Below are 25,580 nucleotides of genomic sequence, written 5' to 3'. Positions count from 1 at the left end.
ATTACTTGGGCTTGAATCGCACTTGTCATAATTCCTTACCTGTGTGACTCAAAACAGATGATTTAACACTTCTGAGTCCGTTTTCTCCTCTGTGAAATGGGAATCTTTAACCCTGTCACAGTCAGCCAGAGAACCCTCTTCATGATTTAAAGTCTGCACGAACGGGCCCTGGGGTCAGAAATGCCTGTGTTTTGAGTCCTGGTTCTTCCAGAATCTACTTTAGTTGCTTTGGACAAGTTACTTCCTGGGCTTTACTTTACTCATCTGTAAAACAGAGTCAATGGTCACCCTAAAAATTGTGGCTAAGATGATGAAATGAATCCCTGCAGTAAAGACGTTTGCCAGACACAAGCATGAGGTTGTTCAGTAACTCCTACACTGATATGTAGGGTCATTCAAGGATGACACAAGACAGTGAGTACAGTGCCCGGCACCTCCTACCGCTGTTCTTCCTACCGCAGAACACAGATTTTTCAGGGAACATCTTAATCTTTGGTTAACCCCTGGTGCCCCCTGCAGCTCCCCTACTTCCTAGTCAAAGCTTTCAGAGCACATCTTTGTCAGTCATCCAGTTTACAACTGTGTGGTCTGTCGTTTTAGAATTCTCTCCTTCCCTCAGTTTTCCTGAGTGAAATTCTACCTCATCCCTATTTGTCTGTTGACTAGCCCTCATCAGCTGATCCCCCCTCTTGTCTCAGAGATCACCAAGACCAAGACCCCATCGGTTCTTTCAGACATCTTCAGATGCAGCTCTGCCTCTTCATTGCTTAGGCTTCCTCCTTGGGCCCTTTGCCTTATCTTTAGGTCCTCAGTTCATGCTCACCAGTGAGCAAGTACACTAAAAATAATTGGATTTTGAGAGATGGCTGAAGAAGCTGGGTAGGAGCCGTATTGTAAAAGTGAAGTCTGAGACTCACAGTTGCTCCCAAGGTTGGAGTGGCACCAGGATCTATCTGTACTTGGTGCTCACCTATGTGTTTGTCATAAGAAGATTAGTATTGAGACTGAATCATTTATCTGATGGTAGAGGCCATCCTTCATTTTGAAGGCCTATTTATTTAATTTGCCTTGTTGACTTGTTAGAATTACCCACAGTTGATGCCAGATTATTTTCAAATGTGATTTCAGGGCGGTTAAATAATTCTGGACTCTCTTTGTCTTTTCTACCCCGGAACCATTTTCCTGTGGATCAAGGGATGGAACTGAGGAAAACCTCTTCCTGTCCCTTTGATACAAGCTGTTAGGCAGCTAGAAAATCTAGACATTGTTGGGCTTTGTCTTGTGACAGGTTTGTTTTCTGCTGGCTGCAGCAGTCAGGAAATGCAAATGGCAAAGGATTCAATTTGCAACTCACTGCCCCTCTAGATGTGCCCTGGGGCAGACACTAGGAACTTTTTTATACATAGAACCACCTCAGCCATAGATAGACTTATGATAAAGGAACAGGCTGCTCCAAGAGATTAGGTAACTTGCCTGAGGCCACCGACTCCTGAAGAACAAGGTTTCATACCAGGTTTCATACCAAGGCCTATCTGGCTTTTCCAAGTGGCAGACAATCTGATCAGTCACTCAGCATGGTTCCCCCCTCTCCCCACCTCTCCTCCTCAATTTCTTTATAGTGTTTGTCTTACTGAGCTATATGACATCAACAGTCCAGCCAGAAATTTCTGTAGTTTTCATGAAAATTATCTTGTTAGGAAAAAAAGATAGCTCACCCTTTCATTCCCATATTAATAGATAGGAAAACTGCAACCCAGAGGAAATAGCATGGCTGTGCCACGTGCAAGCTAAATGTATATGGGGATTTGACCATCATGAAGCTGTGGCAGGCTGCTTGCTGTCCAACTGGCATTCCAACCGTTAGGATTCACTGGGGCCCAAAGGCTACCCACACTCTCTTGTTGTCCTAATCATCTGTCTGAAATTGGGGCTCCTTCTCAAAAAGACCCGGAGTTCATCTAGACCAGCAGGGCATGAAGTTTCTGCCCCTTTCTTGCAAAAGATCAGTTGTCCACCCATAGCATGCCTCTAACCACACACAGGAAGCTCACTCCTGCCCTGAATAATAGCTGGAACTCTAGGGAAAGGGGCTTAAGCTGGAAACTTTTACTGAATACTTCTCTGCTCCAGACTCTTTGCTGGGCATGAGAAATGAAATGGATAAGACTCTGTGTCTTAAACACACTCTTAACAGCAAATAATTACAGTGCAGTGTTGTGTCTTGCTTTGCTCTTGGGCGTTTGGTGTTAGGGGAGTATCCAGGAGAGGTCTTTTACACTACTGCAGTATGGGTGCTGTTGGTGGCTTTAGAAGGCCTCATATTAAGGAATTTAGTTGTAATTCTCCAACTGAAGAGGAAATAAACAGTATCACATATAATAGGAACATCTAAAAGAAGTTTTCAAGTTGTAATTGAGGCTGAGTTATACAGAGGACTGAGAGAAAAGCCTGGGACAGCCCTGGAAAGGAAAGTTAGTTGAGTGAGTGCAGCCACATAATAAATTCTGCCTCCCTAGAACTCCTGCACTTGGCATCCCCGTAGGAGCCTGTGGGCAACACAAGCCCTTCTGCTTTCCACTCCACTCCACTCCACTCCACTCCACTCCACTGGTGCCCATATCAAACTCTCACCCTTGCCACTCATCCACTCAAAGGTCCAAAGGTTTGTGCAAGGTCTTCAACACTGCTCTGGGCAGGCAAACTCAAACTACTGTGGCTGTCTCTTGCCATCTTGATGCACTGTGGACCAAATAGTTGTACAGGAGTGGGTGAAAGAGCAACAGAGGAGAATGTACACTTACCTGACCAGTGAAGTATGTGCTCAGAGTTCCCAGAGGTTGAAAGGAGTTCTGATGCCCCACATTCCCAAAACGGCAGAGTTCCTCAGAGATGGGGAAGGATAGAGGAGGTGAGGGTCCTATAGAGTGAGCGTTAGAGGACATGAGAAGCCCGTGCAATCTGGCAAGTAGAGTTAGATGAGGAGGTACAAGGCTGAAGAAGCAAGGCTCAGGAGCCCAACAACCCTGAACCTGAGCAGTCAGCCCCTGTGTAGTTTCAGCATGTCCCTGCACCTCACTGAAGCTCCCAGGAGGTCATGAGACCGGGCTTCAGGACTTCCATCGGGTTCACCTTACTTTGTTCAGCAGTTACCTAATGAATATCTTTTAGGTGCTGGATGCTGAGGAAGGATGCGACAGTAAATGACTGACTGCCCTGCCTCTGCCTCTGCCTCCTAGCATGTATGTCTTACTCAGATGTAACATAGATGCCAGTCAATAGGTGTCAGTCCTCTGTTCTTTTCTAACATGTTACTGAAAAGGGTCCTCAAATTAAGGAAAAGTGCTTTGATGCCCCAACACCATGGGCTTGGGTCTACTTCCACTTCCTCTGTTTTTTGAAGGGCTTCATACCTTTTCTCATGTCTGTTTCTGTTCTGCTGCTCTCTGGTTCAGGTTCTCTGAGAGCCTAGCCAGCCTGGGAGGCCTACTTGTTTGTCTGCTGGGATGTCACGCAGCCCAGGCCTCGTATCAGAATGACTTCTGCCTCAGTCCAGCAAAGCCTGAGACAGCCCTTGTTCACAGAACACACTCAGGAAATGGAGAGGGAAGGGCCAAGGACCAAAGAACCACCACTTGTGCCAGTGAAATTCCTAGACCACATTCAGCCCAGCTCCGTGCAGTCAGAGCAGCTCTTCCTGAAGCCTCCCCGGATCACTTCATCACTTACCCAGTACTGACTTTTCCCTCCCCAAATATGTCTAGATTGTCAGACTGCCCACAGTCAGCCAGGGAGCCTGTGTCTGGTCCCTTTGCCTTCACTGTATGAAGATACCTCACCAAGGGCCTCCCCTAACCATCATTTACCCGTTCTCCTAGTTTATGTCCATTATTTTGAGGCATCCTAGTCTTTTTCTCCAGATGCAGCATGGCTGCTTTTGCTTCTGTTCCAGAGTCCTCTTGTCAGTTACACAGTAGTTGTGACAAGCTGTCACCTGTTTCTCTAGATGCTTGACAGTGAATTCCTCAAAGCCACATAGCCCATCACTGGCACTTACTAGGTATGCAATAGATTTGCACTGAAGGAATGAGGCCAGATTGCCCCTGCCCTTGTAGAAGCTAAGGAGGTGCATAGCCACAATAGCAGGGGTAGGTGGTCAAGGCCATCCTCCAGGGCATGAGAAGGTCCACAGAGGCTGGCCAGCCTGCTCTGCCCCTGGGCTACTTAGGCCCATCCACCTGCCCTGCCCGAATCACCTCCCTCTTCCCTCTTCACATTGTTCCTTGGAAAACTAGGCTTGTGCTTCAAACTCATTATAGACATGCAGAAATAAATATGATTTAATCCCTTTAAGAAGAAACGTAACATTGTGAAATTTTTGATTTTGAAATAAATTAGAAGTGATAACATCCAAACATGTATATGATTTGAAGACACAGGTGACCTCTAGACTCTTGAAATAACATCCAGAGGCAACTTTTCAGAGTTAAGATAAAGGCGTAGTACAGTTTTATCTCTTTGTGGTCTGACAGACGGACTGTTCTCTGTGATTCAATCCTCATTTTATAAAAGGGATTGCCATGATTTAAAGAGGTAGAGGATATTGGACACACGATTTAAACCGTATCTTGTAGCCTAACTCCACTATGTACCCATTATACCTGTATATGACGTAATAGGGTATCATGTGATGAATTACAAACTTCTCCAAAGCGGAAATATTTTCTTTTTTGTCCCATGATCCTCAGTGTCTCCTACAGAGCTTGTGTGGTGAGTAGCTTTGTGGGGGTTGTATACCAGAGCTTGTGTGGTGAGTGGCTTTGTGTGGGTATGTACTGGAGCTTAAGTGGGTTCATGTGGGTTGTATGTCAGTGCTTGTGTGGTAAGTGGGTTCATGTGGGTTGTATGTCACAGTCTGTGTGGTAAGTGGGTTGTGTGTCACAGCTGTGTGGTGAGTGGCTTTGTGTGGGTTGTGTATCGGAGCTTGTGTGGTGAGTGGGTTCATATGAGTTGTATGTCAGTGCTTGTTCGGTAAGTGGGTTTGTGTGGCTGTGTGTCACAGCTTGTGTGGTAACTGAGTTCATGAATGACTGAAGGAGGAGACAGGCACTGCCTTTTGTGCCCTTGTAAAAGCTTTCTATACTTAGCTAAGAGGTTTTTCTTCGTGGAAGGTGTATTTCCCCCAAAATAAACCTCAAGTGTGTGTCACCACCAGAATGCCAGTGGATCAAAAGGCCTTTCTTTTTATTCCGACTCTTCCCACAAAATGAAAAAAGTTCCTTTGTTACCTAAAATATCTGCGCCAGAATGTAGTGTTGTCTCCTAGCGCAAGTGCTTATTATTGTGGCTAATTTGGTCACATGTGTTTGAGGCAGAACAATGCCTCAGAAATTTTAAAAAGCAAAACAGCAATCTGAAGCATTTGTTGTAATGAGATGTAAATTGCCAACATCGGGAGTGGAGCCGACTAAAATTTGCAATGAAGCGACCCCCCCACTCCCCCATGTCTTAAATTAAAAGCACTAGAGCCCTCCCTCTGCTCTCCAAGGAAACAACATGGGGCTTTTGTTGGTGGTGGTTTTGTTGGATTTTGTCCTTTTCTTTCCTGATTCTGTAATGCTGAACATGTGCTTTACTGACTGATTCATACCCCATTCATCTGCCATTTTCTGAGCTTCGTTGTCTGTTGTCTACCTGCCTCGGTCCTTGACTCTCCGGGAGTCATCATCAGCCTGCATGGTGTCCCTTGGTCACCCGTTTGTAAGTAGGAAATCTGAGGTTCAGAGATGAAGTGACTTTTCTAAGATCTTTTGTCCTGGAATCAAACCCAAGTGTGCTGAAAATCCTTGTCAAGATACGCATTTGGCTGCTTTTTCTAGATGCCCCACTTGCTGAGCCTGCCACCCTGGTTTGTACTTTCTGTATATACAATGTGCCAGAGAAAGGAGACTGCAGCAGAGAACTGCCACCAGTGTTGTGGCCACTCAGGGTGGTAAGAAACGCTATGCCTCAAGAGCAGTACAGGAACCTCAGTGTTTGACAGAGCTCTGCTAGTCCCTCAAGACATGAGTCTGAGCATAGGGAAGGGGTGGAAATGGTTACAAGGTCTTCCTCTGTACAGGGTCTCCTTGGGCTAAGTACTAGGGACAAAACCAGACCATCCAGGTCCCGACTAACTGAGTCCATCATGGTTTAGCAGAGTCAAAAATTAAGCACACAAGTGGATATGACGCGCGCACGTGTGTGTGTGTGTGTGTGTGTGTGTGTGTGTGTGTGTGTGTGTGTGTAACTCACCTAGTTTTCAATCTAGTCAAGTTGTTGCCATTCTTTCCTTAATGTGAGGCTAGGTCAGAGATGTGTAAATTATCTCTTGTGATAGGAATTTGACCAGGCACCTGATGAGCCCTGGTGTCTGACATAAAAAGACGGGGGCCGTCCCTGCCTCTGCTCAGCTTCACAGCTAAGTAGAGGCACCAGATGCCTTTATAGAATGGAGATGGTGTCAGGGGAGGTACAAAGGAAGATGGAGCACTTGAACTAGAGCAAAGTGATCTGAGCCCAGTGTTCACTCCCAAGCCAGGAGGGATCAGGCTGGTCTGATGGGAGTAGTGGCATTTGAGTCAGGCCTTGGAGTTGGACAGCTGGACAAAAGGGACAGTACAAGCACAGCCTCCAAGATGGAAGAGAAGGTATGTGTGAGGGGGACTAGGGAGACCACTTAGGCTAGAAAGGGGCCTCAGGAGAGTGAACTAACAGGACATTGAGCCAGAGAAATGACACTCAACTTCTGCTCTTCTATTCTCTGTCAATATGATGCAGAGTCCTTTGTCTATAACCGTAGCATCTGGAACTGTCCATTCTGATTAGCTGCTTCTGAAGTTTATCTAGTCCCAGTTTCTACTTGTTGGACTATACAAAAGGTTACAGACATTCCTTCTTCCCCACAATTCTTCCTCCAATACCCTGCTTAGCAGCACACCCATCAAAGAAAACTTCTGTCAACCTCTCTGCCCTCATGTCATAGTGAATTTACTAAGAGCCTGCCATGTGCCAGGTAGGCTCTACAGCTGCACTGTCAGTAAAACTGTGAGCTTTCCAGTGTAATGCTGCAATAAGACAGGGGGTAGTTGGCTGCACAAACAGCTTCCAAGTTATAACAGAGAGACTACTACCTTAGAGCAAAGTATCAGAAAGAAGCCACCTGACTGGGAACTGAGAAGACAGAAAGGCAGCTTTCAACACTGATTTAATAGTCCTGAGACCTAGAGCAACTCAACACACAAAACTGAGCAAAGGAGCCAATCTGAATTCAAGACATAGGGAGAGGCTGGTTGTCCTGGGCCTTCATGGGCTGTGGTGTGGTACTTAATATTAAGTATAAGGGATGGTAAACAAGGAGGAGCAATGCCATGGTCTTGTGGAAGTTATCTTTGGCAGACATTGAGCCCTTGAATTCTCCTTGTTTGAAACAAGGCCTCATGTAGCCCAGGCTGATCTACAGCTTGCTATCCAGGTAAGACTGGCTTTGAAAGTCTGATCCTCCCAAGCATGGGTGCTGGGATTAGGGACATAAGCCTTTGCCTAATGTCTTCTCTCATGAAAAGAAAAGGAGATTTCAAGGACTTTGCACAGATGACCTGAGAGCCAGTGGATGCAATGGCCTTCTCAGCCTATTGCTCTTTTCTGTCACTGAACAGCAGAGCAGAACAAGACACCAAACAGCTCAGGCTGTCTTTAAGGGAAAATAGAGTAGTTACATTTTCCAGATCTGAGAAAAGATCAATTGTTTTACTTGTTCATATCTTAAAAATTCACACCTGTTGTAGAGAAATTTTGGCATGTGCTTCAGAGACTTTAGATTCATTTTTTGTTATGATCCTTTCTTTTTTTAGCAAACATTTGGAAAACACCTACCAGGTTTGGGGCATAAGGGAAAATATAAGAACTGGGCTTGACTTTGTATAAAGCACACTCAGGAGATGCTGCCAGAAAGATAAAGATGCTATCTGTCCTGCACTCCACCGGCTTCTTTGCCTGCAGATCATTCACTTATAGTCCCCAAATTAAAAGATGCAGATCCAGGGGTGGGGCGCAATCTGTACCAACATGCTGCGTGTCCTTTTCTCTGTGTCATTCTGCTCTCTGGCTATTCTGTGGTCATCTTTTTGGAAAGCCCATGCTTAATTCTGTGGAGACTGCAGAGAGTCTGTCTTGCTGTAGCTGCCAGGAGCTCTTATTCTGGGGAAGGCCTATCATAAGGACTTCTACTAGCAAACTCACAGAGACATTCCCTCCGTCAGCCAAAATCTAGGATATGTCAAAAGAGCATAGAGTTGCAACCAGATCATTACATAAGGGTGTAGTAAATAAAGAGCTTTGAACCCAGTTATCCATGTGGCCAAGATAAAAAGTTACAGCCTGAATTCATCACTTACTTAAGTTAAACACAGCAACATACAGCTCCACCATTTTAGTCAAGGCCAGCATGTGAAACTATAGGCTTTTGAAGTTGTTCTCCCAGACAAGTTAATTGAGTTGTTTGACCGTATTTACCCATTTTCTCTGTTCTTTCGAAATCAAGACACAATAGGTAATTTTTTTAAAAAAAATTTATTTTAAAAGCTAGCAGAGAAAAGAAAAGAGCCCCCCTAGAAACAGCAACCGTTTCCCCAGGTTCCTTTCACTGTTTAAATCTCACATAATTTGTGTTGATTGCATTAATATAAAATATGAATGATCGCTGCATCAAGCAATCAGGAGTTTACTCTGTGTTGTATTTAAATTTCTTGGTTGGAATGCCCTTGCTGAGATACTAGGTCCCCGGAAGGAGTTCTTTTCGTTTCTCCCCATAGCTTTCCTCATTTCCCTTCATTCTCATGGCCCTCTCCATCATAGGCTCCAGAGATGATTATTGGCAAGCCCCCAAATTGCATATTCTAGTAATTGCCATCCTTTTTCCAGCAGTCTGAATAGACCCTCTCTCCTGTGCAGAAAGTTGTCTCCTGTCATTCTGCATAGATACTGACACCCTAGAAAATGGCCCTCAAGCATACTTAATGACTAAAGTCTAGTTAATTCTTGCCCTCTGATTCCACCTTGTGACATTCATGCCTCATAGAACTTTGGAGTCTGGTTTTAAGTGTAGCATAAAGAACAAAAATAAGCTAGCTTTTTTTTAGTGCCACTATGTGCTGATAGATGCATAGTTAAGAATATTTGCCTTTTATTTTCCTTGGAGTTCTAGACAGATCTCTTTTCTTAACTGCCTAGGTCCCGCCATTGACTTGGAAAAAGTAAAGTCAGAATGTCTCGAGCCCGAGCCGGAGTTACGGAGCACTTTCAGTGAGGAAGCAAATACGTCGTCCTATTACCCTGCTCCTGCGCCTGTCATGGACAAGTATATCCTAGACAATGGCAAGGTAGTGTTTTCAGCTCAATATCCATTCCCCCAGATGTTTACTATCAGAGGAAAGGTGGATAGTACAGTGGGGGCCTTAGGAAGCCCAGTGTGGCTAGCCAGCCTCCCAGCCTAGATCTGGGTAACTGTGGAACTGATGACGTGGTAGCATAGGTTTGCTGGGACTTCCCCTTCTTCCTCTTTAAAATATATGGTGTCAAAATAACTATGAAAGTAACCTAGCATTTAGAACAGCTTATTAGTGAGAAAGATTTTTTAAAAAAAGAGAATTCCTTTAATAGTTCAATGAAATTCTTCTTACCTTCCTATGAAACCAGATGCACAGAGTATAAGAGGTTAACTTAAAGTGAATTACTCATTTATAGATAGCAACTCAGTGTATATTCATTCAACATTTACAGAGTAGATGTTCCCAGCCCCCAGCTATATCCTGGAGATACAGGGGTAAATGAGCCATACTCCTTGGTCCCCAAGTCACTGGCCCACAACTCTAGGGCTCCATCTGACTCCTCATGTTTTTCTCTCACGACTCCTTAAAACAAGTCATGAAAGAACACATAAGGCCTGATGGTAAAGAGGAGGCTGTCAGAGTCCGTTGTCGAGACCCAGGTAAAGCCCAGTTTTAGCCCTGCATACACTCTTTGCCACTACCACACATGCTTCAGACACACCTCTCCTTGACGCCCAGGAATCATCTCTGTCAGCTCGTGTGTCTTGCCTCATGCTTTGAGTAGTCTCTGTTTATTTGGTACCATTCCCTAGTAAAAAGAAAAGGCTGTTTGAGTTGGTTTGTCTAGATATGTCCCCACAACTGTCTGACCTGAACCAAAGGAAATGTTGTCAAGCTGAGGAAAAGAAACATGCTTGTCTTCAGGGCTCTCTTGGATGTGCTGCCATTGCCCTGAATCTCTCTCTGAGTGCTTGATCCTCTGCAGGGACAGGACTTGATGGCCCAGGGCATAGGCCTTGTCTTTGCTTCACTCAACCGACTTTCACAGTAAGCTTTCCAAGAGTAAGGTTGGAAGCCTGGGCCTTAACTCACAGCATAGCTCTACTTCTGTCCTTCCTGTGTGACATCAGGCAGGTCTTTGGCCTCTCTGGGCCTCCATGTCCTTATCTGTGAAATGCACATCACATTGATGTTTTCCATAGGCCGTTTTGGACTGAAAGTGGGTATCTAAGTTTAATAAACCACCCAAATTAAAGATAGAATGGGTGAGCCATCATGGGTCTCTTGATTTCCTTTTAGTCATGATCCACATTGTGGAGTGATTGAAGAATTTTTCTTAAGAGACTTCCAAGAAAAATCCTTTTCTCTCCTGCTTTGAAGGCTGCCAGGCAGCTTCTGAGCCCCGCTGCAAAAGTAACATTCTTTACCAAGGAAACAGGTCTCAGAAACCTCATTTAATATTTAACACACACACATTAAACACCTCTTGAAAGTGCCTCTTTTCCTTTTTACCAGCCGTTGCTCTAAACCTCACATAACTTTTCTTTGAAATGAATTTGTAGATTTGTGGTAAGCCAGAGAGGACTCTAGGAACATGGAGGAAAGAAAGCAGACACTGGGAATAGAGGGCAGCTCCTTACGGCAGTAGATGTCACATCCCAAATGGTTGCCTTGCTCCTGGCTCTGTAAGGCCTGGGTCACTGGATTCTGATTCATTTGCTACTAGAAATGAGTTTTGTCTTGTAACACACATCACAAAGTAATTCTTGGAGTCCCATCCTACCAGCTGCCGTATTTTTTTATAATCTTCCCTGACTAGGAAGGTTAACATTTTGATCAAATGTTCCCATGGTTTACCTGAATGTGGTTTGCCACACACATTACTTTCTGATTCTGATCAGTCCATTGCTTATCTAAGATGTTTTTATTTAAAAAAAAAAGAAAGAAAGAAAAAGAAAACCCACCTCATTGAGTTATAAAACTGCAAAGGCCATTAAACTGTATGACATATATTAAGTAACTTGAAAATGCACCCAGAGCAGGGCCTGATCTCAGCTGTGTGACGGGTCAGGGGCAGGTGGGAACTGAAAACCAGATCTCTTAGCTCCTAGGCCAGTGCTCTTTGCAGTCTGCATTGCTGTGCCCCATGGGAACTGCACAGTGCTCTAGGTAGCCGTGAGTGTGCTGACCTCAGCAGCCCTTGTCTCAGTTGCTCAGCATGGACCTAGGTGGGTCTTGATGGGTCTTCCAGAGGCCCAGGGACCATTTCTTTCTATGCTGTGGCACAGATATATTAAAATATGCTTATATGTTTTGTAATTGCTTTGTGTTTAGACTGGTCTTGATCACTCTACAGGAGACAGAAGGGGGAAGCCGTGACAGGTAGGACTGACTTGGGTAGTAATGACTGTAGGTGAGCTAGTACTTCACAAGGGGTATAACCTAACCCTGTGGCAGTTAAATAACATTTTCTGGATTGTGGACTGGGTATGGAAACCCGAGTAGCTTAAAATGATAGGAATCTGTCCTCTTAAGGACATCCCTTCCTTTCTGGACCAGAGGATGTGAGAACAGAGATGCCCATTCACAAAGAAGGGTCAGGGATGTAGCAGCCACTAGCTATATGTTCTCCTTACATATAGTTCATCTCACGTAGTACTGTATTACCCTATATGAGCTAGAGGATGATCTGTGTGGTTGAGAAAAGTGAGACTCAGAGAAAGAAGTATGCTGACTAACCCTAGCCCATGTTGATCAGATGACAGAAGGGACAGGGTCCACACCCAGGGCTGGCAGCTCAGAGCCCATCCCCCTCCTCATCTAGCACTGGGAGGAGGAGGTGGATGTTGTTTGCAGACTTTGTAGACAGGTGGACTCACTGGGTTAGTGATAGACTAGAGCCAGGCTGAGGAGTCAGATCTTATTCGATAAGAAATAAGGAGCCGCTGAGCGTTGGTGGTGCACGCCTTTAATCCCAGCATTCGGGAGGCAGAGGCAGGCGAATCTCTGTGAGTTCAAGGCCAGCCTAGTCTCCAGAGCGAGTGCCTGGATAGGTTCCAAAGCTACACAGAGAAATCCTGTCTTGAAAAGCCAAAAAAATAAATAAATAAAAAGAAAGGAAGGAAGAAAGAAAGGAAAGAAGAAAGAAAGAAAGAAAGAAAGGAAGGAAGGAAGGAAGGAAGGAAGAAAGGAAGGAAGGAAGGAAGGAAGAAAGAAAGAAAGAAAGAAAGAAAGAAAGAAAGAAAGAAAGAAAGAAAGAAAGGAACCATTTCAAATGCCAAAGGGTTGACATGAAAACACAGAACCGAAGACTGCTGAGGCTGTCTAGTCGAAGCAGGAAAGCAGTGCTTTAGGGAAGTGGATATCAGTGATTACAGGGTGAGCTGGATGGAGCAGCCACTGGCAAAAAAGCCAGTCAGCCAGGCTTTTTTCCAATTTCCATCTGCCTGTGGTATACTGTACTGGAAGCTGGCACAGGGTGTGGCCTGCAGGTGCAGAAGGGAAACCTATAATAAGCAGGGCTTGCTGTGTTAGGTGTGCACTTTCCAGCAACATTAGCCCCACCTTGGCACTCAGGCTATGTCAGGACAGGCCAGGAGGGCATCTGGGCTACACAGATTTGGGACTGAATGTAGATTTTTTTTAATTGGCTGATTATATGTCTTGGGGAAACTAATTTAATCCCACCCCCTGAATTTGTGTTCACGTGTGTAAAATGAGAACCGCAATCTCTACCTGCTTCTAACTCCTAAGGACTTTATAAGGAATAAGGAAGTTGAGTTCATTGTAGGTACTCAATAATATGGCTCCTTTTTCTTCTAGAACATTGGCTTACGTGACTTCATCTCTATCCAGGAGTAATAAATTAAGCCAGGTGTTGTAGTGTAGGCTTATGATCCCAGTAGTCAAAGGCTGATGTAGGAGAATTGCTGCATATGTCTGGGTGTTTCTCTTTCAGAATCTAGTCTAGAGCAAAGTCCCTTGTCTCCTTCTTATCTCCAGAAGCTTGTGAGGGTGGCTTCAGAATGTCATCAAGGGAGGGACACAGCTCCATTCGGGACCTTGCACTAAGCATGCCTGCTCACCTGATACAGACTGCCCACCTGCAGTTCATATGTGAACAGGGAATAAGGCCAAATTTGGCCTTGGGCTCTGGTTGCTAAGCCATCCCCAGGAAGCACATCTCACCCCAGGGCTGCTGTATGTCTGAGCAGAACAAACTGATTTGCAGTCCTGAAGTGCTCGGCACAGAGAGGCCAGGTGGATCTGGTTGTCTGTGCTCATACACTGGGCTGAATGATCTTTTGAGCAAAAGGAGGTGAAGCTAGAAGTGACCTGTAGAACATTTATTTATCAAGGAGAGTGAGTTAGTTGCCTGGTTGTTTGTTTTGATAGTTAGAAAACCTCAGCAATTGATGGAGGAAGTATTACTGGCTGGCCTGGCTGCCCATCTCTGTCCACCTTTCTCCCCAAGCCAAGTTTGACCAGAAGAATCTTTAATCATTTCTTGAGCAATTGTTCTTACATTCTTCCATCAGTGTGTGTGTGTGTGTGTGTGTGTGTGTGTGTGTGTGGTGCGTGCGTGCGTGCGTGCGTGCGTGCGTGCGTGCGTGCGTGCGTGCGTGCGTGTGTGTGTGTGTGTGTGTGCGCACGCGCGCGCGCCTGCCATCTCAGGCCAGGACCTCTCCAAGATGTCTCCTAACCATTCGTTGTTGATGAAGGTCTTTATGAAAACAAAGGCCTTTGACAGAGCCTTTTCACACCCCTTAGAAAGGTCAGCTGCTGGCAGGCCCCTCCACTCCATCCCACAGAGGCTGTTTCTGTCCTCCACATGCTCTGCAGAAACTCAACCTAAATGGCTATGACAAGGTCAAAAAAAAATTTTTTTTAATGATAAACATTAGTATTAGTCTGTAAGTTGTTAAGAGCCACAACTGGGGACAAATTTTTTAGTTAATTGATGGAAGTAGAGAGGGTACAGTGATTTCTTGGCTTTCATCATCCCTCTGGCTGTCTCTCTTCTAGGAAGCTCGAGATGGTGTTCTGATGTGTGCGCTACCCAAATCAAACCGGATACATTGTGGTTGCATTTAATTTCTTAAAATCCTAGGTGTTCTGAGCCAGAGAGATGAACTTTGAGATGAAATCCAAGTCTCCCACTTCGTAGATAGGGACGCTGCAGTTTGAGCTGGAGAAGGACTCACCCAACTCCACGCCTGCTGGCTGCAGAGCCAGGCAGCTGCTCTGCTCCTGCCAGCTGGCAGAGATTTATAACTTAGCTCTAAATTGGAACTATCTAGGGAGCTAAACCATCCTGGTGTCTGAGCCACACCCAGACCAAACAATTCAGAATCTTGGAGAGGAGGCCTGGGCACCAGGGAATGCTATAGCTGGGTGAGTCCTGCAAGCAGCCTCCACCATGTTAGCAGGGGGTGAGCCTCAGAATGTGCAGGTAGAAGAGGGTCTAATCTTTCTAGCGTATAACATACACACACGAGCACATAATACACTGAGATGGGTCAGGCTCAGAGCACCCATGTGATAATAGCACGAATCCCAGATGTGCCACTCATCAGTTGAGTGACTTCTAAAGTCACTTCACATAACTGAACTTGCTCTTCCCATCGGAAGTGACAAGTGTATCATAGCACCTTCTGTTTAGGAGAGTGAAGTCAGAACTTTAGAATAAGGCCTGCTACATTGCAAGAGCTCTGTAAGTGATGCCGTTATTGCCTCTTTGGCATGATCCCTTAGAGTGGAGAAGTAGTGTTTTTAAAGGACAAGAGCAGCCTCCGGCTGCCTTCCTGTGGGACTAAACAGGTGTGGTGTTATCTCTTTCAGGTTCATCTGGGAAGCGGGATTTGGGTTGATGAGGAGAAATGGCACCAGCTACAAGTAACCCAAGGAGATTCTAAGTACACAAAGAACTTGGCAGTCATGATCTGGGGAACAGATGTTCTGAAAAACAGAAGTGTCACAGGAGTCGCCACAAAAAAAAAGAAGGATGCAATCCCGAAGCCACCCCTCTCTCCTCACAAGCTAAGCATCGTCAGAGGTAGCATACCCAGTGGAAGCACAATGCTGGACATCCTGTCCTTTGCTCTGTCAGAAATGTATTGTTTCAATTTGGTGAATGCTTACTGAAGCCCCTGTATGCCAGACCCCCAGTGGGACACAGGAGCATAGAGGCAGACATCATAGCTGCCACCAGAGATCTCACACTGGACAGGACAAGTGAATATGGACACAAATATAGCTCAAGGGTGTAGCATACCATGCAAGAGGGACAGTGTTTGTGCTGGGAATTGTCAGGAAGGGAGGATGCCCCTCTGGAAAAGCTGGGGAGAATCCCAGGGAGAGAAGGTTGCCGAATAAGGGCCTTCAGTGCTCCTCAGCAGGAGATGGGCTGAGAGTGCAGAGGTACCTCGGGAGGCAGAAGTGTCTTGAACAGAGGAGTGCAGATGGGAAAGGGGTGTGTCTACAGAGCAGTAAAGGTCAAGGCTGGGGAAACTTCTTATTTTAGCCGTGTCTAGAACAGAGAGACAAGCAGCAGTTGATAGTTGATACAGGTTCCTTCCTGGTGTTGGGGAAGGCGGGCAGAGAGCCAGGGAGTCTTGTCACCCAAAGATATGGTGTTACCCCATACTCCTTATCCATTCATCTTCCCTGCCTCCCTCCTCCTTCCCTTCCAGCCTTCTTTCCCTTCCTCTTTCCTTCCTCCATTTTCTTACCTTCTCACCCTCTTCTTTCCCTTCCCCATCCATTCCCTAAGTTCTTACTCTTTTCTAGACCCTCTCCTGGGTTTTGAGAACACAAAGGACAAGACACAGAGAGCATCTACAAGGAGCTCAGTCTCATGAGGAATGTATATATATTATAACAGTACTGTAGGTCAGAACAAAGTAAGGAGTATAGTATAAGGAGAAGAGTGAATATAGTAAGTGCTAATTATTCTGAGTAATTGTTGTAACCCATTTTATTAAAATAATATCTGTACTAAGCAGTTTTAAATATATTAACTCACTGTGCTCTCAACACCCCTACTGTTGGCTGCTGTTACTATTCTTTTCACCGTTAAAGAAACTGGGTCACGGAGGTAGTGGGCACATTTTCCCAGGTAATAATAGGAGGAGGAAATCCAGGAGGACAAGGGCGGCTTTGGAGTCTGTTCCTAATCATAAATGGCCAGGTCTACCACATTTCAACGAAGAAAGTAAGACACGGGTGAATGTCCTGTTTGAGCAGGTCCTACAGTTGAGCACATTTTGGGTCCCAATGACAAATGTAACTATGATGCAGTCAGGCTGCTTTGGGTCCTCTGAGCATCACACAAGATGTGATGGGACAAAGGGCCGCATCAGCTCTGTTTGGGAAAAGGCCTGTTAGAACAGATGGCGTCCAGCTGGGAGTTAGGCTGGAAAAGGCAGCCTGTGACAGGTGGAGGAATGGTGGGTCAGGCAGAATAGGCTGCAGGGCAGAGGCCAGCACACTCAGGTGAAGTGGCTCAAGTGGCTTTGCAGTTGTGAGTGAGGCCAGGGAGGTGAGTAAGAGCCAGTCTGACAAGGAAGTGAAAGGAATCGTAGGCCCCTTGGGTCTGCAGAGATCCCAAAAGCCATCAGTTGGTGGAGTGTCCCCTGGGAAGATCAAGGAGAGCCAGCATTGTCACAGACTAAGGTTGGGAAATGTGCAGTTATATTGTATGTTCTGGAGGTCAATGTGGAAAGACACTGTGTGATTATGCAGCTAAGCTAAGGCCACAGCTATAGGGTGTCTGAGTCTGGATTCAACCCCACATATTCTCACTCTAGTCTGTAGCCTTCCCCATGTAATACAGGTGTCTCCCCTCCTGGTTAGCCCATGATTAATTGAAGAAGGCAGCCACTTATTTTTAGATAATAAGAGAGAACCTTTAGTTGGCTGATGTCTACAATGGTGCAGCTTTATTCAGGAGGCCGTCCTGAGAAAGGCCTTCTCCGGAAGGCAGCCCTGTTTCGCCCAGTCAGTGCCAACCTCCAGCTGTATGCCTTGTCAGGGTGTGACCTAGCAGGTCCCGGGTACCCTCAGATAACTGTCATGTTTGGGTCTGAGATTAACTGCCAGAGTCTGCCTCTGGTACAAGCAACTGTAGCTGACTCCCCCGTGTTCATTGCCAAGTGCAGTACCAGCCCTGAACAAGGCTTGAACACATGAAGCCCTGAGATGTTGGAACTGATCCTGCCCCACAATAGATCTGACTTTTCACTTTCTCTCTTCAGATAATATGAATCTTTAGGCATTTACTAATCATTTCCCCTCTTCTTTTGTTGCCTTGCCTGAAAACCTATGTGCTTCATCTTGGTTTTTGGTTTTTGAGACAGGGTCTTACTGTGTAGACCAAGCTGATCACAAGCTCCTAGTCATCCTCCTGCCTCCAGTGCTGTCTGTTACACAGCCCCTGTTAATAAAGGTTCTGCACAGCATTTCTTGCTTATTTGATAATTACCTTTCTGTCTCGTCTCCATTAGAAGCTCAGCTTTAGGAACATCTTGTTCAGGGTTCACATACAGGAAGCATTTAAGAGTACTGACCTTTCCCCTGGGGCCTCCAGCCCTCTGTATTCCCTCTTAATGAATAGCATAACCAGACAGGTGTATCCCCCTCCCATGCTCCTGCCTCTCCATTCTTCCTGTTTCTGAACACCTCTCAGACCCTCTCTTTTCAGACCCACTACTCTCATAATTCAGGCCTAGCTGGGTACTTTTTCCCAAAGCCTCCAAACTCTTCTCTTCACTATGTAATCAGGGTGAGCTCTCAGAAAACAGATATGATCTCTTACTACCACCAACCCCAGCCAGTTCAGAGTCCCCACAATTAGAGGGTAAACTTAGCATGACATGTGGGCATGTTCACAGCCTGGCCGCTGGCTATAGCTCTGGCTGTAGCTTTTAGTTATTAGCAGAATGAACTGAACAAGCCTCATTCTCTCTTGCCTCAGGGGATTTGCAAGTGTTATTCCTCATGCCTGGAATAGTCACAGCCCCTCTACCTGTCCTATTGTGCCAGCTACTGCAGCAGATTTGCCTGGGATATTATCCCTCCAGGAGACTCTCCGTGACCTCTTAGTGTAGCTGGGTGCTTCCACCATGTTTCCTAGAGCACCCAGTATCTGGCTCAGTTCTTTTTTCTTGGAGGCTTCCTAGGACCCTCAGCTATGGCAGAGTGAGCCAAGCCAGACTGGGGTTTCAGGCTTCAGGTGTCAGCAAGACTGTCTTGCAGTACTGAAATATGAAGTTGATGTTTTATTTTCTCACTGCAGCCAGGCAAGTTGAGGTCTGTGTGCCAATTATCTGAATGATTAGCCCAATTATCTGAATTATTCCAGCTTGTATCTCTCTGGTTCCTCCTGGGCAAGCTGTCTGGCAGGACTGGGGCTGTTTGTATTTATTTTGTGTGTGATGCGAGCATACTGTGTCCTGTTGGGCATATAAAAGTGGCAGAAGCCTTCACACTCATGGCATTGGGAGGATTTTCTCCTTCTCTTTGATGTTAAAATCATTCCCTACCAGATAGCAGAACGATGGGAAAACGCTGACCCTGCTATAGGAAGATGAAAGCTGGAGGACAGAGCCAGGTCTTGCTCTGATGACAAGCTCTGAAATGACAGTCAAACCTTATTAAGGTCGAATGACCTTTTACAGAGTGTCTGAGCTTTCTAAATGAGCCGCAGCATTGCGTTCTGGTTAATTTTTATAACTTTTTTAATAGGACACATTAGCGCTGTTATAAACCTTGTTAATTAAGCAATAATCTCAAATGCTCCCTCGCAGAGGGACACATTCCCAGCATCTGCAGGTGATTAATAACTAGAGTCTAACAAAAGCCTTTTAATCAACCTGAGGGGCCATTCAGAGCTGTTACCCCAGGAAATGAAGATGATTGGAATTCTGTAGGGGCCTCCCTGAAACACATTCTTCAATGTGTGCCCTTCTCTTTCCACTTTTTCACTGGGGGCCATCATGCCTGCCATCCTGTCTTTTGCTTCTCTCTCCTGCCTTTATTGTCTTGGAGATCACTGGAAAGACAAAATTCCCTGGATTATCTACTTTGGCACACCACTGGATAGCAATACTTAATCCCAGGTTCAGCTCATGAATCTGGAATGAGACCCAGGTTTGAGCCTGAACATCTGGACAGACTTCTCCCTGATGATGTAAATTAGGTCAAAGCAAGGTGGCTCGACTGTTAACATGGTCCTGACTTAGAGAAGTGGGGGATTATTGGATTTTATCAGATCACAATCTGTACTTCCATAGGAAACTCCAGGGGCACAGGAGCAGAGCGCTAGGTAGACTTCAGTCTCTTCACTCGGCTGGGTGGTTCCAAGCAGAAGAGAATGAGCAGGACATAAGAATATGAAAACGGGAACCAGGATCTTCTGAAAAGAGATTATAAGGACACTTACTTCAAGGGGTGGTTTGTAAAAGAAAGGTATTGTAGGTAGACAGAGCAGAAGACCTGGCTGTCCATACAGTCCTTACAGGTGAGTGAGGATAAATGAACTGGGCAATCAGGGGTGGCCAGGAGGCAGTGAAGGCCAGTTAAGGCATCTTTAAGTAAAATTCTCCTCAGTAGAGAGGAAAGGTGGCTCAGAGAAAGCACATGAGGCACACACACCCTCAGCATGGATGGCAAGAGGAGAATGTGGAGTGGCAGGCATCCAGGGCATGAACTGCCCCTTCACTCTAGTTCCCAGGCTTCTCCCATGTGAATGGAAGGCTTAGCACAAGTTAGTCACACAAGTTACTGCCCTGAGTCACCTCTGTGTGGTGACTCCAGAAAGGCAAGACTGTGGTTGTCCATCGTGATTCCTTATGGTTGGACGGTCACTCTGTTTTCTAAGTGAGCAAACTCAAGATCAAAGAAGTTGTAGTTTCACCCATGATTATACACCCTATCCATACCCAGGTCTAGGGTGTGTGTGTGTGCGCGCGCGCGCGCGCGCGCGCGCGCGCATATGTTCACATAGAGGCTAGAGGTCAGTCTTGTTTCTCTAGTGCCATCTACACTATTTTTTGAGACAGGGTCTCTTCATCACCAATTATTCTGAGCTAGCTAGCCAATGAGCCTCAGGAATCCACTTGTCTCTACCTCCCAAGTGTTGGGATTATGAGCATGCACCACCATGTCTGGATATTGTTGTATGAGTTCTGGGGATGGAACTCATGTCTTCCTGCTTTCAAGTCAACTTTCCCAACTGAACTATATCCCTACATGTTATATCCAGAATTTTTGTACCTTTTCAGTCTTCACTGGAAACACATTCATTCAGTATATATGTATGTAGGCTTGTTCCTTTATCACATACTGTACTATGCTCTGGGAAATTAACAGTTGCATAAACATAAAATAATTGTAACCATCCCATGTGGGCATAGGATTCTTTATTGCTTAAAGGGGGATTACAAACATTTATGCCACATACTTCTTGGAATCCTTCTAAATGCTAGCTTAGAGTTTGTTGTCCTAGTTAATGATGTGGGAATTCTAGGGCAATAATTTGTACCAAATCTCCAGGCATGGAGACTGGCAGAAAATCAGGCTCCAATCAGGTGTTGTCCAAGCTGGCTCTGTTCACCATAGCAAATAGTAGGATCCCTGAGAGAGTACTAACTTAAGCCTTAGTAGTAGTCACCAGTATGAGTGACTCCTTCACACACACAAATCTTAGTGATGTGACAGTGTCACATGCTATTGAAGATATAGGGCAACCTACCTACTTGTATGCATTACCACTTGGGAATGGCATTCAGCACATTTTGGAAAACAATTTACTGAGCATCACCTAGTGTAGCTGAGTAGGCATACTCCCTATGTTCAGCATTGCCATGCTGAGGCTGGTAATTAGAGACATGGGCAAGATTGTTTGCAATTGCAAAACCAAGTATCCATTGTCAATCAAATGCACAGTTAAAAGTAGGATAAAGCCGTACAGTAGAAAATGTCTCATCAATGAAGGTGGTGACTTCACTGGGTGACCTGCAGCTATACTCTAATATTGTGTGTTCCACTGAGTAAAATCAGCAAGTCAGACAAATAGAGTGATGGGCATATTTATTAAAAGGCTGAAGACAAGAAAAAAAAATGTTTAGAGGCATATACCTACATGATAACATTAAGAGATAAGAAAAGTAAAAAAAATTATGAGAATTTTTACCTTTGATAAAGATGAGGAGGGGGAGAAGTTCAGCATCCAGGGTTTTAGAGGGATTATTAATTTGGATAGTGGCCTTATCATTGATAGTTTTAGATAGGGTCTCACTATATATGAACTCAATATGTAGACCATTCCTGGCCTCTAACTCAGAGAGATAGATCTGCCTGCCTCTGTCTCCTAAGTGCTAGGATTAATGGAATGAGCCATCATACCTGGGTTTTACCATTATTTTTTAAGTATACACTTATAATGTTTATCTATATTTTATGGCAGGACTTTAGATATATAACCATGTAAGATAATGTGAACCCGTATTTGAAAGTATGTCGGAGGCATGTCCTCTCTATTCTCCTTAAAAGACTTGTTCTCAAATTCATCATTAATCCTTGACCTTCCTGTCTCTTCCCTCTGTCTAGAGTGTTTGTATGACAGAATAGCACAAGAAACAGTGGACGAAACTGAAATTGCACAGAGACTCTCCAAAGTCAACAAGTACATCTGTGAGAAAATCATGGATATCAACAAATCTTGTAAAAATGAAGAACGAAGGGAAGCAAAATACAATTTGCAATAAACTTTGGATTTTTTCATAAAAGCCTTTGCATTTTCCTTGTGTGGTGTGTGCATTGCGGGCAATGGTGCCATCTAAATAGACCTCTCCAGGCATGGCCATGTCTGGGCAGGGGGTCGTTAGGGCACTGAGGTCAGTGTCTTATTCTGAACTTGGACTTCATAATTCAAAGAAGGCATATGGATTTGCTAAGACTCAACAGAGCCTCATGCTCCCACCTGTATTGTTGAGGGATGGGAAAAGCACTTTTCACCAGGCTGTACAGCATCAGAGTAGCCTGTTGGGACCACAATATGAACTGTTATTTTTACCGTCGGAGGACTCTATCTCTGCTCCTCTATTTTGTTCTATAATAAAACTCCATTAATTCTTGATGTAGACAGTTGTTCTCATTTTTTTACTGTAGTAAATGTGTGTGTTGCATGGTGCCTGAAAGTCTCTCTCAGGAGAGAGATCTATAGGGCCATGGTTCCTCCTGGGCTTTAAGGCTTTAACGCTTTAAGGAGTGGTCTTCAAAGCATCTCACCTTCTCTGCTTCGAAGAATGAGTCTTGGACCACTCAGCATTCCAATATGATCTGTGATTGGCACCTGGAAGAATAAGCTTACCTGATTATTCAAGCCTACTTTTGTAAAGATGTGGGTACTGGGGGCCTAATAATATTAGCTGTGCTACAAGGTTACCAGAAAATGGGCTATGTTGGTGGCTTCAGTTTGTTCTCATGATCTTCCAGGTTTTGTAGTTATTTATCTGCTTCTTTATTCGGTTGCTGGATCTTTATAGAGTCTGCCATGTGTTTTTGGCCAATCACCTTCCATCTTCCTGTGGACTTGCACTTTTCTTTATGCAATGCCAATAAAGTTAGTGTGGCATTTTTGAAAGGGCAGGGGCTTTGGACAAATGCCTCCAGGTTCTAAGCTTGGCTCTGCTGCTTGCTTTGGCATTAACATAACCTCCTTGTACCTCCACTGTCTGCTCCATAAAAGAGAAAACCTGCCTCACACAGTTGCTACAGGGATTAGAGATAAAATATATAAAGTGCTCAATAAATGTCAGCGATTGTTGTTACCTTCCTTTTTGACTTTGGACTTTTAGACATTGATGGAAAACTTTGATCTGTAGTTTTTATGATTCTTTAACCTTTAATTTAGTGATCTGTAAACAAAAGCTCAAGGTCACTGCATTAAATAGGTAGGAGTGAGTGCCACTCTGAGACCCTGTATTTCAGTAAATCCAGTAATCCTTTGTAATATAACAATAAGTTTAATGATCCTTTGTGGACCACTGTGTGCTCACCAGAGGATATATAGACAAGAATTTTCTCCTGTATTGTTTTCCCCGCTCACTGTAAAGTAGCAGTGTGGTCTTGGCGAAAAGGCGTCATGTTTCAGAGAATATATCAGTAGAATGAGGAAGTCTGGCAATGTGGAAGAATAATAGTAACTGGTTATACAGTGTGGCTTGCCTAAGTGTTTAGCCTGGGTTGACTCATTTCATGAGGTAAGGAAAGTTTGTGGTTGGTATGCAGCTGGACATGGCAGCCTACACCTGTTATTCTAGTACTTGGGAGGAAGGCAGGAAGGTCAGAAGTTCAAGGCCAGCTTTAGCTACACATCTTTGGCTTCTATTACTGTGATCAAACACCATGACCAAAAATGACTTGAAGGGCTTATTTCTTTTTCAGCTTATATGTCCTTATCACAGCCAGTCATGAAGGGAAGTCGGGGGCAGTGCCAAGACTCACCTAGAGGCAAGAACCAAAGCAGACACCACAGAGGAGTGCTGCTTACTGGCTTGTCCCCCATGGCTTGCTCATCCTGTTTTCTTTATTTTATTTTATTTTATTTTATTTTATTCTTTTATTAGTTCAAATTAGGAATAAGCTTTCATCCTGTTTTCTTACACAGTCCAGGACCACCTGCCCAGGGGTGGTTCCACCCACAGTGGGCTGGGCCCTCCTATATTAATCATCAATCAAGAAAATGCCCTGCAGGTTGCCTACAGGCCAATCTGATAAAGGCCCTTTCTCCATTGAGAATTCCTCTTCCCAGATGACTCCAGCTTGTGTTAAATTGACAAAACACTAGCCAGGTACAGTGAGTGTGAGGCCAGTTAGGGCCACAGGAGACCCTGTCTCAAAAAACAAAATAAGAGATCTGTCCACTTTTATAGCATTAGAAAGCTGGGGCCTAAGTGATACCAAATGCCTGAGAGACTAAAGCATGTGTCACGATTGACCCCATCCCTTTTCTCCCCAAGCAGGAAGAAAATACAGACAGCCAGAGGCTCTGTGTGTGCCTCAAAGACTAATCCAATACACAACTGCTTCCCAAGCATGTGTCAGTGCTGTGAGGGAGATTGCTATAGCTACAGTAAAAATGCCTGCTGGATATGACAGCACTTTCTGTGACTTATGACACACATGTTGGGGACAACAGGACTGTGGAAGATTGGGAACTAGGTTCAAGTCCTTGTTTTGCTACTGTGTGCATGTTCAGAATTTTGTGCAGAGGAATCCAGACACTACCTGGGAAAGGGCTATGTAAGTCACTCTCCCCATCTTCTGTTCCCCATGGACTGTTTGAAATGCTTGGTCTCCAGCTGATAGCGCTGTTGAGGAAGGTTCTGGGAACTTCAAGAGATGAGGCCTAAATGGCAAAGCTTGGTCATTGGAGCTTTGAAGCTTATATATAAGCCTTTGAGGCTTATGCCCAGTCCCCAGTTCCTACTGAGCACTGCACTTCCTGATCCACCATGTGGATAGCCTCCACCACAGGCTCCTGTCATAACCTAAGCTCCTCCCTTATGCCTTTTCCCACCACAATGAATAGAAACCATCTGCAATCATGAACCAAAAATGAGTCTTCCATCCTTTGTCAGAGTTTTGTTGTTGTTTTTGTCAACTTGACACAAACCTAAACATCCTTGGGGAGAAGGGTCCTCAACTGAGTAATTGCTTCTCACAGATTGGCCTGTTGGCATGTTTTGGGTCATTTTCTTGATTACAGATGGTTATGGGAGATCCCGCCTGCTGTGAGCAGTGCTATATCCTTAGGTGCGTGGCCCTGGGCTGTGTAAGAAGTGTAGCTGAACATGAGTCTGGGAGTGAGTCAATGAGCAACATTCCTCCTTGTTTAAAGTTACTGTTCACACGCCCAGAATTCTGTTTGGTTGGGCCCAGTACAGAAGGTGGCTTATGTTGAGGTTCCAGTAGTCTCCCCCTAGCTTTCACACTTGGATCCCTTTGATTCTCATGGTGGGACAGTGTGTCTTGTTGGGCAGGTTGGCAATACTGAGTTGATAGAACATGAGTCAATCCCAGAAGCCCTGGATACAGATTCCTTCATCAGGCGGAAGAAGAAGGCGGGACTCATTTTATTTCTGGCCCATGGACTGTGTGAGGAACACTGTTTCCCTCCTGCCTGAGTCTGTTTCTTGGGTGTGTTTCTAC

The 25,580-nt window shown here is 45.0% G+C and overlaps 2 protein-coding genes across 2 annotated transcripts in view; both read left to right on the top strand.

Moving 5' to 3' along the window:
• The window catches only part of Bend5 (BEN domain containing 5), a 45,778-nt gene extending 23,646 nt beyond the window's left edge, over nucleotides 1-22,132 (top strand). Inside the window, exons 4-6 of the mRNA XM_027402468.2 lie at nucleotides 9,268-9,416; nucleotides 15,207-15,420; nucleotides 21,975-22,132. Coding sequence (XP_027258269.1) covers nucleotides 9,268-9,416; nucleotides 15,207-15,420; nucleotides 21,975-22,132 — 521 coding nt within the window. The remainder of the gene's footprint in view (nucleotides 1-9,267; nucleotides 9,417-15,206; nucleotides 15,421-21,974) is intronic.
• The window catches only part of Agbl4 (ATP/GTP binding protein like 4), a 1,036,629-nt gene that overhangs the window by 828,476 nt on the left and 182,573 nt on the right, over nucleotides 1-25,580 (top strand). The window lies entirely within an intron of this gene.

Source organism: Cricetulus griseus, chromosome 2, assembly GCF_003668045.3.
Source record: "Cricetulus griseus strain 17A/GY chromosome 2, alternate assembly CriGri-PICRH-1.0, whole genome shotgun sequence".
NCBI lineage: Eukaryota > Metazoa > Chordata > Mammalia > Rodentia > Cricetidae > Cricetulus > Cricetulus griseus.
The sequence above is the reverse complement of the archived record's forward strand: the minus strand, read 5'-3'. Positions and strand labels throughout refer to the sequence as shown.